Source organism: Pipistrellus hanaki, assembly GCF_964339955.1.
Source record: "Pipistrellus hanaki genome assembly, chromosome: 1".
In the NCBI taxonomy this organism is placed as follows: Eukaryota; Metazoa; Chordata; class Mammalia; order Chiroptera; family Vespertilionidae; genus Pipistrellus; species Pipistrellus hanaki.
In genome coordinates this window covers 186,383,393-186,402,361 of record NC_140503.1, presented here as the reverse complement: position 1 = coordinate 186,402,361, position 18,969 = coordinate 186,383,393, and the positions used below count along the sequence as shown (strand labels likewise).

At 46.0% G+C, this 18,969-nt stretch overlaps 2 protein-coding genes across 5 annotated transcripts in view; one reads left to right on the top strand and one right to left on the bottom strand.

Moving 5' to 3' along the window:
- The first annotated feature begins 319 nt into the window (after positions 1–319).
- Positions 320–5,160, top strand: SHISA3 (shisa family member 3). The gene is made up of 2 exons (XM_084889530.1): positions 320–1,077; positions 3,658–5,160. The coding sequence occupies exons 1-2, from the start codon at positions 801–803 to the stop codon at positions 4,095–4,097; spliced, it is 717 nt and encodes a 238-aa protein (XP_084745656.1). The 5' UTR covers positions 320–800; the 3' UTR covers positions 4,098–5,160.
- A 5,800-nt stretch (positions 5,161–10,960) lies between these two features.
- ATP8A1 (ATPase phospholipid transporting 8A1) overlaps positions 10,961–18,969 on the bottom strand; it is a 200,481-nt gene continuing 192,472 nt past the window's right edge. For all 4 annotated transcript variants that reach the window (XM_084900562.1, XM_084900563.1, XM_084900561.1 and 1 more), the window contains 2 exons: positions 16,461–16,552; positions 10,961–15,247 (listed from right to left, as the gene is read on the bottom strand). In XM_084900562.1, the coding sequence (XP_084756688.1) occupies positions 15,150–15,247; positions 16,461–16,552 (190 nt within the window). In that variant the 3' untranslated portion in view covers positions 10,961–15,149. The remainder of the gene's footprint in view (positions 15,248–16,460; positions 16,553–18,969) is intronic.

Below are 18,969 nucleotides of genomic sequence, written 5' to 3'. Positions count from 1 at the left end.
CGCACCGCGCGCGCGTGGATGGACACAACCCGGCGGCCCTCTCCTTCCTCCTGCGGGATGCTCTGAGCTGAGCGGGAGTTGGGGTGTGTGTGTGGGGGGAGGTGCCGGACTCCTCGGGGTTAGAGCCCAGGCGTGGGGTGCGCAGTGGGCGGGGGTGGCCGGGGAGGGCGGAGGGTGGCGCGCCCTCGGCGATTAGCTCCAGCGGCGCGACCCGGGAGGGCGGACTCTTTCCTCACTCACCCCCCCCCCCCAGCTCCCCCTCCCTCCTCCCTTTTAAAGGACGCGGTGCAGGCTGAGCTGTCAGCAACCGGAGGCCCTTCGTACTGGCCAGGCCGGCTGACTCCTGCTCCCCGGACAGACGGGGGGCGGGTGCCGAGGAGCCACACTTGGGGGGACCTCACATTCTCCCTCCTGGGGCGCCGCTCGGACCTGCAACGTTGCCCGCCGCGGGCGCGATGGCCCCCGGGCGCAGTGCACGGGGAGGCGGCCTAGGGTTCGACGCGGCCCCCGCGTCGGGAGCGGCGGGAGCGCTATGAGCCGGGCCCAGGGCGGCTGCAGCGGCCCCCGCATCGCCTCCCGCCGGCGTCGCCCGCGGGCCCCCGTCCCCGGGCCCCCGCGCACCATGCCGAGCCCCGGCCCGCGGGCGCTCCCGCGCAGCCCTTGCCGCCTCCCTGGCCCCCGATAGCTAATCCCCCCGGGAGCGGCCGCGGCCACCGAGAGAGCCTCCCGCGCCCCGATTCCCGCTCAGCCCTCCGCTCTCCCCCGCGCCCCCTCCCTCCCGGCCGCCCCGGAGCGCGGCGATGGGGGCGCTGCTGGCGCTGTGCCTGCTGCTGGGCGGGCTGCGCGGGGGCCCCGCGGGCGCGCAGCCGGCCGGGGAGTACTGCCACGGCTGGGTGGACGCGCAGGGCAGCGACCACGAAGGCTTCCAGTGCCCCGAGGACTTCGACACGCCGGACGCCACCATCTGCTGCGGCTCCTGCGCGCTGCGCTACTGCTGCGCCGCGGCCGACGCCCGCCTGGAGCAGGGCGGCTGCACCAACGACCGCGGGGAGCTGGAGCACCCCGGCATCCCGGCGCGTGAGTGCGGGTCCCCCTCCCCGGCCGGGTCCCGCGGACCGCCGGCGCCTGTGTGAGGGCGGGTGGGCTGGCGGGCGCACGGGGCGGGCGGACGGGGAGGCGCCCGGTCTCCCGGGGTCGGTGCAGAGGGGGCGCAGGGAGCTGGAGAGGCCAGGACGGAGCGGGTGGCCCCGGTTCAGGTCGGGGGGTGGGGGGGTGGGGCCCTTTTGCAGCCCCGACTCCCGCTCCTCGCGGTCCTCGCGGGCTGGGCCAAGGGGGAGTTTGCCGGGAGGCTGGCCCCGGTGACTCGGGGGCAGACGGCTGCGACTCGCGGGCCCTCGGGGGGCTGCAGAGAAGGGCTGTGGGGGCAGCCACCAGGCTGGCCTTGGATTTGGGGGTGATGAGGGCGCCCCATGGCGTGCCCCATCACTCCGCAGAGACGGCAGCTCTTGGGGCGCGCTCCTCTGCAGCCCCGCAGGGCCAGGGAGCTTCAGCCCCCGCTTTTGTTGCCCTTCGGTGGCGTTTCTAAACCGCTCTCCCATTTTCCGACTTCCTTTCACTCCTCTGCATCGAATTACCCCGGGCGGCCCGCCCCCCATTGTCACGCCTTTCAGGACCGCGGGGTCCGCGCGGCGGAGACGGAGAACCGGGGTCGCAGGGCCTTCCCCGCCCCCTATTCTCACGTCGGAAAACACGGGTCAAATTTCCGCTCACTTCAGAGCGGAATAAATCACAACCCCGGCAGGGAAACTTTACACGCTGGGAAAAAAAGGAAAAAAAAGCAAAAAAAAAAAAAAAAAAAGCTTTCCACCTGAGTCAGAACATCAGGGAAACCCTTCAGAGCCCCCGGCGATGGCTTTATGGCCCGGAAACCGGAGGGGCGGGCACCCCGGGCTGAGCGCCCCGCACCCTAGGCTGGGCGCGGAGGTCGGAAACCTTCGGGGAAGGTCCAGCCAGGAGAGGTGGAGAGAGAATGAATGAATGAATGAGTGAGTGAGTGAATGAACGGCGCTGGCGCTCTCCCTCCTGCCCCCGCCAAGAGAGGGAGGGTAACCCGCAGGAAAGGGGGCCCGCTCGCCCCCAGAATTTCATTGGACTTTCAAGAAATGTAGCTTTGGAGATCAGGCTACCCAGCCCGGAGGATTCGGGAAGCGGAAAGGAGGGAGCTCTAGGCAGATTGTTAGAAAAATACACTCTTCTCGCTTGTGGGGACCCAGTTGCTCTCCATAGACACAGAGTGGGTGTCCGCTATCAGCCTGCTTCCGGGACTCCTTCCCGGGTCCCCTTGGCTCTGCGCAGCCTCCGCGCTCCCTGAGGCTGGGGTCTGGCAGGCTCTCCCAGGTTGTGGCTCTGTGGTCTGCCAGCTGTGCCACCTTGGGCAAGTGACTGAACCGCTCTGGGTCTCTTCTCGCCCCTACAAGGGGCATGCCGCTCTCAGAGGCAGGTTGGGGATGGCAGGGGCCTGCAGGAACGCTGGGCAGCGCTCAGTCCTGTTCGCCCTGCCTTCCACAGGTGTGACTCAACATGGCCCAATGGGGGGAGCGGGGTTCTGAGGAGCTTACACCCAGGAGCCCACGGAACGTGGGGGTTGACAGTTCCCCATCACTCACTGCCTGGGCGAATGTAGGAAACTCTGGTATCTTCCCGTATCTGGAAAATAGGGCATATCATGCCCACCCCCTGGGACCTGAATCAGGTGACACATAAAGAAGAGCCACACGGAGGTAGGGCCTTGGTCAACGCGGGTTTTCTTTCTTCTGTCTCCAAGCTGGAGGCTGCCTGCAGGTGCGGCTGTGTCAGTCAGGGGGTGCCTCTGGGGCGGGAGATGCCCTGCCTGCCTTGTGGAGAGCTGAGGAAATGGGGGTTTGGTCTGTGGGAAGGATGCCCTCCCACGAAGTCTGGGACCACCAAGGCCCAGGACTGCATCATGATCTCCCGAAAGTTCGGCCCGATCGTGCCAGAGTCTGAGTGGGAATGGAGAGGCACGCATGTGGCTGCTGAAGTAGGCATCCCGACTTATTTCTGGAAACATCCAGAGATGACCATTTGTGATGCATTAGGAGACACGGTTCGCTGGGGCCCACTGCGGGTTTCTTCGCTCTGTTCTCTCCATAGCCTGGCACATTCCGGGGGGGGGGTCTCCTTCCACAGGCCTCGTTCTCTTCACGTAGATGGGAGACCTGGGGTGGGAGATGGATTTTCAGCCCCGGATAGGGGTCAAAGCCCTCGTGCCTCACCGTGATAAAACGACTGAAACCCGGATTTAGACCCACAGTTACGGTAACCGAGAAAAACCCGCCGTTTCCTTTCCGCGGTGCTCGAACAGGCTCGGGTCTGTTCCTTCTGACTTCCAGATGTGCAAGATGATGGCTAATTGCTAACAGAGGCCACAGTATCAGTTTCCTTCCTCTCTGCGAGGAGCGAGACCATTCCCTCATCGCAGTTCACACTCGAGGAGTTCCCAGTAATCAGCGCTGAGAAGTTGGGCTGGCCAGTGGGAGCCCTGAGCCACCCACCTCCCAGCCCCAAGCTTCCCGGAGTTTTGGGGGACCCCTGTCCCAGCACCTGTCTATGTCTCTCTCTCTCTTTTTTTCCTTTTAGAGCCTGTCTATGTCCCTTTCCTGATTGTGGGCTCCATCTTCATCGCCTTCATCATCCTGGGCTCTCTGGTGGCCATCTATTGCTGCACCTGCCTGAGACCCAAGGAGCCCTCCCAGCAGCCAATCCGCTTCTCCCTCCGCAGCTACCAGACAGAGACCCTGCCCATGATCTTGACCTCCACGAACCTCAGAGCCCCTTCCCGGCAGTCCAGCACGGCCACCAGCTCCAGCTCCACGGGGGGCTCCATCCGCAGGTTCTCCTTCGCCAGGGCGGAGCCGGGCTGCCTGGTGCCCTCGCCACCCCCGCCCTACACCACGGGCCACCCCATCCACCTGACCCAGCCGTCCGGCTTCCTGGTGTCACCCCAGTACTTTGCTTACCCGCTCCAGCAGGAGCCCCCACTGCCTGGGAAGACCTGTCCAGACTTCAGCTCCAGTTGATAGGCCCGGCCGTAAACCCAGCCAGCACGCAGCACCAGGGCGGAAGGCGGGAGGCTGGCTGCTGTCATTGCCACAGATGTTGGCGAGGAGACTTCCCTGGAACCCAGCGGTGCCCTGGAGGAGAGTGCTAGGAAAATACGGCCCTTCCTGGGCTCCAGGCTCCTGGCTGCCGTCACAGAATGACTGTGTTAGGTCATTGCTTTCAGGCTTGGAAAACATGGTGAGCAGTACATCTCATGTACGCTACTTTTACTCAAAAAGTACCGTAGTTCAGACGTCACAGTTGCGTACAGGTTGAAGATGTTTTATTGGACAACAACTCAGCTGTACTGTTTAGGAAAAGTCTACATGTTGTTTTTTCATTATAAGTTGCTTAGTGAGTTATCATACAAATGTATGCATACATAAGAAAGGGCAGTACCTGGTTGTAGGATTTATTATTGAAGGTCCACTTAAAAGAATTAACTACTAAGTAAATGGAGGGAACTGTAAACAACCTATTTTATGATTTTGGGAGCAACCTAACCATGAATAATAATTAGCACCATCAGAAACAGTTACTTTTAAAATTAACGATTACATTGTGTTTAAACTATAAGAGCTTTTTTTCAGAATACAAGATTTCGATAACCACAGGAGGCGTTTAAAGTGCTCAGTATTTACTCAGCTATTCATGGGAACACAGGATGTACGTGAACGCGTTTCCTCCCCAACTCACCGGAGGGAATATTTATTGCAGACTTTTTGCTCAGCAATCTCTTTTTCTGTGTAAGTGAACGTTGGACGGTTGGGTCTTAAAACATATGTAAAATGTGTTATGTACAAATGTAAAGATTTATAATTTAATGGATTTACCACATTGACGGTACTAATTATTTAGTAGTCACACTGTTATGTTAATATTAACTGTGGAGTTCAAAGTCCAGCTACTGGTTATAATCATCTAATGTTACCTATCTCAAATGCCACTGAGTTCCATGTCTGATGTGACTGTGCATTTGGGCATGTATCCTGCTGGGTTAGAATAAATAAAATACTTGTTTTCGTGGAATCTATTTGGAAATTCTAGAGCAAAGCGCTTCATTTTATCTCTTTAATGATACTCTTCGCTATGCAATAAAAAGAAAATTTTTTACTTAACACTTCATATTTAAAATACAAAGAAAAAAGGTCTCACATTGATTTTGAGCTCCATTAAGAAGCGATTTCCTGCATTGGGCTCATGAAAGCAGTAAAGGAAGTGAATTTTTCTCGAGGAGGTGGGCTGCATGCCGCCCTCAGATGTGTTGGGCTCTTTCTCATCCTAAGAATCTGGATTTCTGGCTTCTTGTGTCCCATAGAAGGTGTGTACTGCCTTAGGCTCAGGCCAGCCCTTTTCAGACAGAACACTTGACATTCACCAGCCTTCTGCCTGGTCCCTCCTAACTGTCTGGTTCTCCCTACCTGGCCCGTCTCCCTCAGTTGTGCTGCCTGTCTGGCTTGTAGATGCTGTTTGGGAATCCAGGCCTATGAATTCATACTATCATAGGTCACCCTTAGCAGCTCTTTTCAAATCTAGCTCGATAGAGTAAAACTCTGACCCAAGAGTCTGTTGGGCCTACCTTTCTGAAATAAGTTTAAAGATACTGGGCCTTTGCCCAGTCTAATGGCCAAGGAGCTCTGACTTCCAGGCTCCTGCTTTCTCCTGTATCTCAAATTAGCCCCCATAGCGAAGGAACGAGAGGAAGAAAGGAAGAACCAAGGGGAAGGGAGAGGAGGAGGGAGGGAAAGAGGGAGGAGCAGAGGAAAGATTGAGCATAAAAGGATGTACATGTGAGAACATGCTCTGGAATACATTCTTATGTCATTTGACTGGTTTTATTCATGTTCATTAAATATGGCTCTTTTTATATATATTCTTAAAATATATATTTTATTGATTTTGTACAGAGAGGAAGGGAGAGAGATAGTTAGAAACATCAATTGGGAGAGAGTCATTGATCAGCTGCCTCTTGCACACCCCGTACTGGGGATATGCCTGCAACCAAGGTACCTGCCCTTGACCGGAATCGAACCCGGGACCCTTCAATCCCAAGCCGACGTGCTATCCATTGAGCCAAACCGGTTCCAGCTCTTTTTATATTTTTACATGGGCTCTTAGGAGCCACACACTATTGTAAGTATTTATATTCACTCACTTATTTTATCCTTCAAAAAAAGTCAACGGGGAGTTAACTGTAATTTCTATTTCACATTTGGAAACCAGCACAGAGAAGTACAGTAACTTTCCCAAGATCCCACAGGTTATTTTTCCATTGATTTTCAGAGAGAGCAGAAGGGAAGGGGAGAGACAGGGAGAGAAACATCTGTGTGAGAGAGACATATCGATTAGTTGCCTCCCGTATGGGCCCAACCAGGGCCAGTGATTGATCCTGCAACCGGGGTACATGCCCTTGACCTGAATCAAACCCCAGACCTTTCAGTTCGTGGGCTGACATCCTATCCAGGGAGCCAAATTGGCTAGGGCTGCTTTGAGGTTTGGATGTTTCCATGCATAAAACCCACTGCAGAGCAGAGCCCGGGGCCCAGCTCCTCTCTGTAAGGCAGAGATTGTCAACTCTGCTGGAGCCAGTGAGCTCTCCTCGGCACAATTATTTTGTGACATTTTTTGAACTGTCCTCATGTGAAATTCATAGATACCATTACTCACATTACACATATAATGTAAAAATCCATACAATGTCCCAATGGTAAATAGAAAGAAGCAAGAAAGGAAAAGTCATTGGTTTCAAAATATAATGGCTTGAGCCCACCAACCAAGGACTCAGATGCAAACCTCTTACACAGGATCACTGACATGTAACACTTCCAAATCCAGACCAATGCAGTTTTTTTTTTTTAAATATGTTTTTATTGATTTTAGAGAGAGGAAGGAGAGAGAGAGATAGAAACATTAATGATGAGAGAGAATCATGGATCAGCTGCCTCCTGCATGCCCCCTGCTGGGGATTGAGCCCACAACCCAGGCATGGGCCTTGACGGGATTGAACTTGACCTCCTTGCTCAAGGGTGGACCTCAATCACTGAGCACACCGGCCAAACCAGAATGATGCAGGTTTGCTAAACTGGCAACGCAAACACCACAGTTGCACTGCTGCTGTTTAAGTGATTTTTTTCCAAACAAAGTTTAATATTCCTTTGATTTGCATAGTTGTTTTATATCTGGAAATTTCAGTGTATATTAAGGCAGCGCAAATATCACATTATAGGGTAAATGGCATTAGGTTTTTACATCAAAAGGAATGGTGGGACATTCCAAAGCCATGCCAAGAGACATCAAGTCTTTTGTGTGTGGACTGTCCCAGGCATTGCAGGATCTCTCCAATGAATGCCCGTAGCACACCTGCTCCAGCCCCAAACCTTAAGGAGAAAGATGCACCCACACAATTTCACAATGTCCTCTAGGGGGCAGAACTGCCCCCACTGATAACCATCTGGTTGCCAGGTTTCTCTAGAAGCTGTACTTTTATATGCCATCCCTTTGGGGAGTTTTTATCTCATAGGCAGGATAATGCTGAAGAATGGTGAAAGCTCACACCTGCAAACTTCCCTTCCTTAGAAGCATGCTCCCATCGGTCAAGTTCATTGGCTATAAATTGCTTAAAATGAGTACCTCAGGGAAATATGGCATTATTGTGTACCTCAGGGAAATATGGCATTCAGTGACACTGAATCAAATCATATCCCCACGTACTCGTTGACATCTAGTACATGTCTTTGACCTTCTCTCTGGGGACTAGGTAGCTGATACTATTCTCATTCACATCCCGTTGGGAAAAGGCCATCCTGTGTCAGATTTGCAGGAATCGTCCCATTCAACAAGCATGTGTTGGGCACACTCAGGGTCAGGCACGGTGCTAGAGGATGGGAGTAACAAAGTGAATAACAGGCAAGTTTTTAAAAAATATCTTTACTGATTTCAGAGATGAGAAAGAATCATTGATTGGCTGCCTCCTGCATACCCCCCCATTGGGGATTGAGTCTGCAACCTGGGCTTGTGCCCTGATCGGGAATCGAGCTATGACCTCCTGGTTCATAAGATGATATTCAACCACTGAGCAACACTGGTTGGACTAACATACAGTTTTGATTCAAGGAGGCACTTTTCCCATGGACGTAGGCCTGACAGCAACCATGTATGTTATGGGTACCTTATACATGAAACACGTTATCTTCCCTTCTTTCCAAGAGCTCACAGCCACGTAGGAGAAGATGAATCCATAATCCAACACTTAGAATTGCAACGATGCAGAGCGTGCTGGCTGCCCAGGCACAAGGGCACCTCCCTCATTCTGGAGACGGCGAGGCTGCAGCTGAGCAGGGAGAGATGAGTGGGAGCCGAGTGAAGAAGACTGGATGGCCAGGGGGAGAAGAGTCTGGAAATGAGGGGAAGAGCATATTCGGCAAAGTACAGAATTCACAGGGAGGCACAGAAGCACCCACAGTGTGAAAGAACAAGGAGCATTCTGGAAAGTAGGCAAAGCATTCAAAGAAGAGAGTGTGGAGAGATAAGCAGTGTAGTAGGTTTGCTTTAAAATGGTTGTTTCATTCTAAAGCCAACAGATTGTACTTTTCATTGCTCAAATGGAGACTGTTCCCTCTTATTTCCCTGCCTCTCTCCACTCTTTATTGCAGTCATTATTAGCTCCTCCTCATGGTGAAGAATTTTCCAGATTGACCTACGAGTAAGTCCATAGGAAATTTCCTGCCTAACATGAGATAACCAAAAAGGTTCCTGGAAATATATGCAATCACAATTAGTAATGTGATCCATTTCACGGGGTCAGTTTACCTTTATATAACCTAAAGAGTTTACTGAGTATGTGTTCAGGAAAAGTAAGAATTTATGGGCGTCTTAAACTATCAAGAAACAAATTGTTCACATTTTATATGTACATGGCTACTTTAAAATTGCAATTAAATATTAGTTATTAATGATATTATTCTGACAGAGAATTCTTATTTGAATCGCTACATAAACTTGAAATAACAAGTGAATGTATCACAGCCATAAGAATACACAAGTGTCTAAATGAGGATGGCATACTGAATTTACAAGCATTCAAGTTTCCTTATGTATCAGAAGGCACCCTACAGTACAGGGTCGTATACACACAGTGCTTACTTTAACGGGAATAAAGTTGCATGTGAAATCATTTGAGAGAATTCACAGGTAACTTTTCTGTATGCACATGGTTTTGCTTGGGGTAGCCACGCCCAGCTGTTGTCCCTGGGAAGACTGTGGGAAAGGACAGGGACCCTCACTCTGATATATCCAGGACGCCTCAGACTGCTTCCTCAGTGCCTGCAAACGAGGCCTATGCCAGCAGGGTGCTCGAATGCAGCTTCACTTACCTTTTATTTAGCCAACCATGCCTATTTAAAAAAAAAAAAAAAAAAAAAAACCAGATATTTTATTGATTTTTTTTTAACAGAGAGGAAGGAAAGGGATAGAGAGTTAGAAACATTGATGAGAGAGAAACATCGATCAGCTGCATCCTGCACATCCCCACTGGGGATGTGCCTGCAACTGAGTTACATGTCCTTGACCAGAATTGGGACCCTTCAGTCCGCAGGCCGATGTTCCATCCATTGAGCCACACAGGTTAGGGCAACCATGCTTATTTTTGATGGAACTATTGTCTTCATTTCTGATGTTTCCTGTACTTGTGTATCACATGGCAATTTCATCATTTTCTGGTTACTTCCTGCAAATGTAATGGCTAAACATAACTACTTTCTCATGAACTGAAAAAAAAAAAAAGATTAAAAAAAAATTGGTGGGTGTAAAGACCCTAAGAAATGTACCCTAGGGGGAAAGTTGCTCACTTGCAGGCTGCTTTGCATTTGTAAGGGGAACAAGGCTTTTCTGACTGCGGAATCAGAATAATGTAATTTCACTTAAGATAATATTCTCTTTTTGATACTTATCAAAACTCTCTTTCTTACTAAACCAATGTTAATACACTCCATGTTTCATTTAGGTGGGCAAAAAAAGAAGGGATGTTTTATATACATTGGGGTTGTAAACAAAATATGTAATTCAGGCTATTAAATGGATACCCCTTCTCAGGCCAGTTATGTGGATTTGAAGGTTTTATAAAACAATATAGTTTCTAAAACTAGCAATTAAAACTTTAACAGTACTTTTTATGTAATGGTAAAGTTTATTTCATTTTTAATAACAATTAGAGGACAAAATGTTTAAAATTTGCAGCTTAAAACATGCACATTCACAAAAGGCCAATGACAGGTAACACTGCATAGAACGGGATATTACTCAACTTAGTAACTACTTATAAAACACAGTGCATTGAACATCGACACAAACAAACCTGAGAAAACTACTATGATCACCGATTCAACACTCTCCACTCATGCAGCGCCACAACTTCTACAGCAGTTTCGGCAGGAATGGCTTTCCATGGGGCTGAAAATATAATTTTATCACGAATGCAAACTGCAATTTTCCATAGTAGCTGCCTTACAAGGCTGCCTGTTTTTTTTTTTTTTTTTAAACCTAATAAACTTGAAAATGTGAAAAATGAAGCTTCAAGTAGTAAAACAAAGAAGAAACAGTATTTACTGCAGTTATGGCTTCTATTCTAGAACCAAGAAACATAAAAATATTTATTATTATTTTTAATATTCTGCTCACATCTTTGCAAGGGCAGATTTACCTATGGAAAGTTGCTGTTAATTCAGAGAAAGGGAGTTTATGAAATCTAGCCTTTTTCCTACTTAAGGGAGATTTATTTGCTGAGTTTTGTGAGCTTTATTAAGAAAGATTCTCAGAGGCCAGCTAAACAAAAGTTTCAATTAAATCCGTTCAAATTTGTTTATTAAATAATTTACTTGTTAAAAAAAGTTGTGCAGTGGACCAATTAATTTGTCCCCCTGAATATTAAATTCCAGGTAAGCCATGATAGAATTTTAAAAGGAAAAATAAACATCAAGATTTACAGCAATAGCCATGCATTGGCCTGGACCACTTTAAATATTAATTCATGCAAACCATAAACCTATCAAAAACACAGCTGCTCTCATACAGAAAATAAATCAAGATGGAAAATGAGAAACATTTATTTCCTTTCCTTTAAAATTTAACTTACATTCCATTTTAATAGCTGTTGAAGGTTAATTAAAATGCAGCAAAGTAGAACTAAGTTTCACAAAGTGACTTCAGTTACTTGAACGTGAGAAAAATCAGGCTATGGTCTCTTTAAGAGGCATTATAGAAATATTCATCATTAAAAAGCATTACTTAGGTAACAAACCGTACGGTGTCACGTTACATTAGTTGACAAAAAGAATTCATAGGACTGGCCCCGATGATTGAATGGGGTGGCCATTTTCTTGATACATTTTGTAGATGGTTATGAGATTCTAGACTTCCTTGATGATACAAGTTTTAAAATCAGGAACTATCCAAGAGCAACTACACAGAAATAAACACTAACGATTATTTCACTTTGTGGTAATGATGACCTTGTTATAAATAACTTAAAACTATGAATATGCAACCTGTTATGTTTAGACTAGCACTCGTTTTCTGAAAGAACATTTTAAGTGGCAGATTACACCAGTAAGTGACGTACAGTGCACACAATGTCCAACAAGCTATCCGATGACTTTCCTATTGGATGTTTAGGATGCGGAAATTGTAAAATTAAAACATACAATGTGATGGTCAGAATAAATGCTTAGCAGCCTCTTCCCCCCGCCCCCCCGAAATTAAGAGGAATCACTGATTCTATTGAATGACCATACCATTTATGTCAATGGCCAATATTATGGAGCTGAATACAGTCACCTGACTTGATCCGAAGAAGCTTTCCACGAACTTCACGACCCTGCGGAAGCAGGCCCACATCTGACAGAGCGGGGAGTGGGCGGGTGGGCAGCACAGATCTCATTTTAAATGTACTACATTCCTGAGAAACACCACTTCCCTGCTAGTAATTTCCACCATAGAGCATCTTTCTGGGTGTGAGACACCAATATACTTTTATATGTTATATAAAACATCTAGAAAGTTCACGCACAGGGTCACTGTGTACTATTCAATGAGAAAGAAGCAACTCCCAGCTTTTCAATCCAAAATGAATGAGGGTTCTCAGCTGTTAAGTAGTATTTTCTGAATTGTAAATATTGAAAGCAACGGCGTTAGCATTTGCCAGAGTCCCTACAAGGGGCCCTTTAATGGAAGAGTAGGTGTCCTTTATTTTCAGAAAACACACATTAAAAGTCACTCCAACTGTTCACTGTAGTCCTGGTAAACTGCGTTACGCTTTTCCTCCTCGGATATTTTTTTTGAGGAACCAGAGGGTCTTCTCTAATGCAGCACGATGAGGTCACTGCCATCGCAATGTTATATTTTAAGTTTCACCAAGGAGATCACTCCCTGCTGCCCCCGCCCCCGAAACCTGCCCCACTCCCACCCAAGCAGCAAAAAAAAAAAAAAAAAAAAAAAAAAAAAAGGACTTAATATTGATAATTCAAACACAGGGCCATGGGATAAAAAAGAAGCATCAATTAGTTCCTACTTCTGATCAGGATCCCATACATTATTAACCACGAGTATTCTCTTCCTGTGGGAGAGCTCCACAGAGACAATCCAGGTTTCGAGGTAAAACAGAACTTTCAGTTTTCTGAAGTCATAACATTAAGTTTTATTATAGTCATCATATTTTCCTATTCAGGCTCTGCAGAATAATGCCACCACTGAGGGGCGGGCAAGTGGAAGCCACTGGTGCCTGTTAGCTGCTACTAGGTTTTCTCTGGAGGGAGGTCCGTCACTCTCGTTTTTTAATTTTTGTGGTTGGACTTCCATTGTCGTGAGACCCAGAAAAGCCACTCCTGTAGACCCACTCGGCGGGCAGTCAAAGCCTGTGGCTCCAGAACTGTGACGGGGGACCTTCCACCTGTGGCTTTGCTGGATGCTTTGATTCACGATTCCCTTCCTCTAAAGCCCAAGCGGGGAGGGTCTGGGAAGGGGAGTATGTCAACTCCTGGCCCCTTTTAGGTTTGAATTATGTAGGTGTGATGGCCTCTCTTATTTGTAGGAAATGTGGGAGGCATGCCTGTAACCAAACAGCTAAAAATGCAGGGAAAGAAAAGGTGTGCAGCCTAATTTTACATCCAGATTGAGAAAAAGGGCGAAGAGAATGTGAAATGATTCAATTCAAGGAGTGATTTGGAAAATCACTTCTCTTCTCAATTCCAGTTTGCTTCTTTCTTTCTTTCTTTCTTTCTTTCTTTCTTTCTTTCTTTCTTTCTTTCTTTCTTTCTTTCTTTCTTTCTTTCTTTCTTCCTTCCTTCCTTCCTTCCTTCCTTCCTTCCTTCCTTCCTTCCTTCCTTTCTTTTCTTTCTTTTCTTTTCTTTTTTTTTTTTTTTTTTTTTTTAAAAAGAATCTCTACCTATTTTGCTGGTAAGTCCACTTAAAGGCAAACAGGCTGTTTTTGGGAATAAAAGGCAAAAAGTTTGCATCGATCTCTGACGTGTACCTGAAAACTAGAATTCCTTTTAAGTTCTTCCTATATGAAATAATTATTTTAAAAATCGTGTAGAAAATGGGTTGTGGTTTTAAAACAGCCCCTTCACCATTTATTGTTGGTAGCAAAGCAGGCATTTGCTATGCCTTGGACATGCTAGATCATGAAACTGAACATACAGTTCGAAACGTATGAACAAAACCAGCTCATGATGAAACGTGCTCTTTGATGGAAAAGTTATAAGGCTTGAGTAACATAGGTATTTTTTTTTTTTAAAGGGGGAAAATGTACTATTTATTTGTGCCAATTAGCAGCATGTGACCCATTTAGGGAGCTGCTTGACAAGTGAGCTGTGAAGTGATCCTCGGCCTTAAGTTTCAGGGAGTCAGCATAACACGGCGTGTGCTACCCAAGACAGCAGGCGCCTCCGGTGGGAACGCACAGGGAGAACCAAATCGCAGGAGAAAAGCCCATGCGTTCGTCTGGCATGGTTATTTCAAACATCCCGACAGAAGCATGAGAAATCCCATGCGAACACATAAGCATATTTTTCTTGAGAGAGAAAACTTGAGGACAAAATGATAATCACGCAATCTACAGCAGAAGCCAGGTTTTTAGAAAAGTCTAAACAATGACGAAACCTCATTAGAAAGGACCGAGACATAAACACAGTTTTAGAAATCAGTAGGGTAACGACAGTCACATTCCCACGCGTGACCTCTGACTTGAACAAATACACGAGACGGACAAGAAAGAAGCGTTTGTAAGGCCAAAGGTGCAACATCACAGATTTTTTTTTAGTAGCAAATGCCTTGAAATACTCATTTTTTTTTTTGAAAATCACTCTTAGATTGGAAAAGTTCAAGCATGCAGATCTTATAGCAGAACTGGAGGTAAACTCTCACATTTCTGGGCAAATGACTACTGGACAAGAAATACATTTATTGAACTTCTTTGGCAAACACGTTATCGAGACAATTTTTGACACAAACACTTAGTAATGTCTTGTTTAGAAATTTTGTTCAGTAAGGTGAGACAGTTCCTTAAGAATGCTGGTTTTTTTCCTCCAACATATCCTGAAATCTAAGTCTGGATATCCAGAGCCCCTTTCAGTTATGACCATTTTAGAGTTGGTTTTTTTTTTTTTTTTTTTAATGGTTGGTCACTTTGTGGTATAACCAGTAAAGTGTTAAGTTATAGCCCCACAGTAACAGCTTAAGAATACTGATCTCTTCTCAGTGTAAGAAAGCACTCCCAGCAAAATTCAAGGTCGTTTTCGATCTCTCTTTACAAAGACTTAGCAAAGACTTTACAAAACCGGAAAGAGATGGTGTTACAGTAGGTCGCACAGTGCTTATGTCTATAATATACACGAATCTGAATGTCAGTCACCGACGTGAGCTCAGATCCACCGTTCGCTCCCTGGACCGGGCTGAAATTGGTCAGCAGATTCCGGTGAAGACCCAGGAGCCATCCTCAGTGACACAGCGAGCTTGCCTGCCGGGCCGCCCCTCCCCAATCACCATTCCTCGGGTCTCTGCTTTGTGGTATCATAGGCCCTAATCACTTCTGACTGTGAGACGATCCCATTTTCATCTTGAGAGAAAGCATACCCGTCTGGAAGTTAAAGATAAAAGAGAAATGATCAGCAGGAAGTCACTGGGAATTTCTGTTCGTCTGAATGCTGAGTGCTCCTTTTCTAACTTGGCGAGCTAATGCTTGTCTCCTTCTCCCCCCATTAAAAATGACACTAATTTTTAATGTTGGGAAAGGACAGAGACTTGAGTGCTACATGAGGAGGGGGACGGATGACTGGCTCAGAGTCTACACATTCTATCCCTAGGTGAATGAGCGGGCACTCTCAATCCCTCTCAAGTCTCCGGTCAGCATCTCAGGTTCAAGCCTCTAATTTTCTCTTCCTGGCTTCCAGCGGAATCGGGAACCAAGTCAAGTGGGCACCTGTATGTCCACATAGATTAGGTGGAGGAGAGGGGGAGGAAGAATAAAAGCGAAGAAGCGCTAAGCACATATAGCTACGAAAGGTGGAAAATGGTCTCTCCCTCGGACAATATTCTGCTTGGCTTTGGGCAACGACAAATGAACTCACTCAAACCCCAGCAGGACTGGTGGGGGCACATGGATAAGACATGGCTCCCCAGGGGATCACATCTCTTGAAGTATAAAGAGCAAAAGCATTCAATATGAGTGTATATAAGCAAAAATAAATTATATGTGGAAACAACATGAAGCAAAAAGATATATTACTAACATAAATACATTTACTACAGGGCTTTATATATTATGTTCTTTTGAAATGTGAAGAGGGCATGATACCTAGTAATTTCTTACAACTCCAAATGTTCATAAATATTTTTGAAGGGGGAGAATGTATGTTCCATTGTTCTGCATGAAAGCTGAAAAGGCTATTGCAAAGTTATTCAAGTAGAAAAGATAACAATGCAGAGGGAGCTTTTAAGAGTTAAGATTTATTTTACTGGTTCCTTTTAAGATTTAAGGAAGCCAGGGGCATGTGGAAATATTATTTTTCTTTCAATGAAAGCAGCGAGATTTTAAAGCGCTCCGTTTTCCCAGCTAAAAGCGAGATGGCTGAGGTCAGAGGATTCTCTAAGCATTTGCTATTTACATAGCGTGTTGCCAAATAGGCAAAAGTTGTGGGTGCTAATTTTAAAATAGTGAAATGTCGCTAAAGTCAAAATACTGTTCTCACGAATGCTAGGAAGTAATGGCAGAGTTAAAAAACAAAACAAAAAAACATACACACACACACACAAAAAAAAAAAACAACAACAAAAAAACCGCAAATACTTACGGAGCAGGTTTTGCTGCAGCGACTCGGACCGGTACAAGTTTACATGGTTCTTCTTAAAGACGTTCTTGAGCAGCTGTGCCCGCTCCGTGAGGCTGCGGAGCAGGTGCAAACGAAAGGAATTATCAGCTCAGCAGAGACCCCGCGCGCCCGCAGGACCACCGGAGAGACTCAGGCTTAAACAAAAGATGGCTTGGGAAATCTGTGGTCCAGTGATTTCTCTTTTACCCCCATTTTCTCAGCTAACGAGATTTCAAGAGTTTAGATAGAAGACTATTTTGTCCCCAATAATCCAGTCAAAAGAGTTCCCCACCTCCCAGTTATAGTTAAGTCAAACGGAAATATACAACCTGCACAATACAATGAATACAAGATTAAAAAAAAATCTTCCAATAGTTTATTTGCTTCTAAAAATCTTAGTTGACTTACTATGTATATTTTAAGCACACGTTTTGTTTTTGTTTTGTTTTTTAGAATGACAATAATTAATTACTATTATAGCTTTTGCCTACTTTGAGCATATTTTGGTATGCAATCTACTTTTTTTTTTTTTTAAATTATGTAAAGAAATCCTGGAAATTACACAAAGAAGAAATTTCTTAGACTACTTAATTAGGGAAATTCCACTACTTCCGATACAATGTGAAATGTGTCCCTTCGTTTCATTTTAAGATAAAAGAGTTGTCTTCAGAAAATAATTATGGTAGGTAAAATGACAAGAAAAAATTCATTTTTCAATAAATGTTTAGAATAATCCTTTCTACAGGAACAAATTCATATGATTAATGATGTAACTTCTAAAAGGATTCGGCAAGAAATAGTGCATCAGTCCCCCCGTCCCCCTCCCCCCCAAAATATACATAGAACTGTCTTACATAATAGGAAAGTCAAATTTTGGTTGAATACATGAATTTGAATGATAATTCTGAAATGCCCTTTGAAACATCATCAATTCTCCCAACCACACCATTTTTCCATTGGTTGATTTATAAAACTTTGCTTTGCTATCAAAGAACATAATAAGCATAAAGAACTAATAAGAAATCTATATGCGTTGCAGGAAATGTTTATACAATTTTGTTTTAATCACTGGAACTGACCCAGTTGAAAATTTTCCATCTTGCATTTCCCCCAGTATAACAAGCTTCAGCTAAATTGCTGTAAGTTATGTCAGTTCAGTATTTTGCCAATTATTTTGAGACCTTGAAATGGAACAATTTTTAATCATATGTAAAAGAAAAAAAAAAACCCAAAAAAACGGATCCTCTGCGAAATGAACTTGTAATTACACAAATATTTAGGCTTTTGCCGAAGTAAAATATTTAGAAATGTTGACATCTGCAGTAATCTTCCACAGATATTTTTTAAAGTCTAGGGATGTTAACTGGTACTTATTAGACATACTTTATTGTCACTGGGAATTAGCTACATTAAAGCAAGAAAGCTAATTCATCTACAGCCCCAGTGGTTTTGCAAATATTTGCAGAACTCGCTTTTGCCAGCGAAATAAACAGATAAGGGGAAGGGAAAGGAGCCATTTTTACAGTCCCTTTTCTTACTCCACTGGAAAATGATCTAGCATTACAGGCCGGGGGACCCTCAGGGACACTGAAATATGTAACTGCGTTGGGGACGTGGGCAGCTTGAGCAGCAGGTGGTCTGATGTCGTTAGCAGAGCCTGGCCAGCTGGGATGCCGGGAAGTAAAATGGAAATGACTACAGAAGACGAGGGGACGGTAATGTATCATTACACAGCAGCTCCCCCCCCCCCCCCCCCCCCCCGCCCCAAGTACATTTCCCAGGTCTCAGGCCGGCCTTCCGAAATGCATGATGCTTTCACATGACAACATCCAAGTGTGAAGAAAGCGGACATGAGAGTTTTGACTTTCACATTATGGGAGCTCGCATGATATAAGAAAATGCAATGTTGTTTAGTAACATTTCAAATAAGGCGACACTGAATTTCACTCAGCTGTTCTATATAAAGCGAATGTCTAGTGTTAAAAAAAAAAAAAGCACTAAGACAGTCTTTCCTGAGGAAGAAGCACATTGCTTGAAAAGAGCATGGGCTCTGCAGTTCTACTTTGGCTTAATTCTGAGTCTGTTTCATATTAGCCGGGCCCCCTTAGGCAAACCCTCTCAGCCATCTCATGTGTAAGAGGACAATCCCTAACCCCAGGCTGACAGAGGACTCAGTGAATGGTATAGTTTCCAGCATAGTGACTGGCACTCAACAAATGCTGCTCCCCTCACCACTCACCAGATCCCCAAAAGTTATAAAAAAATCAACGACCCTGGCTGGTGTGGCTCAGTGGTTGAGCATGGAAACCCTGAACCAAGGGGCCACATTGAAAATATATTTTTATTGATTTCTTTACAGAGAGGAAGGGAGAGGGATACAGAGTTAGAAACATTGATGAGAAAGAAACATTGATCAGCTGCCTCCTGCACACGCCCTACTGGGGATGTACCTGCATCCAAGGTACATGCCCTTGACCGGAATCGAACCTGG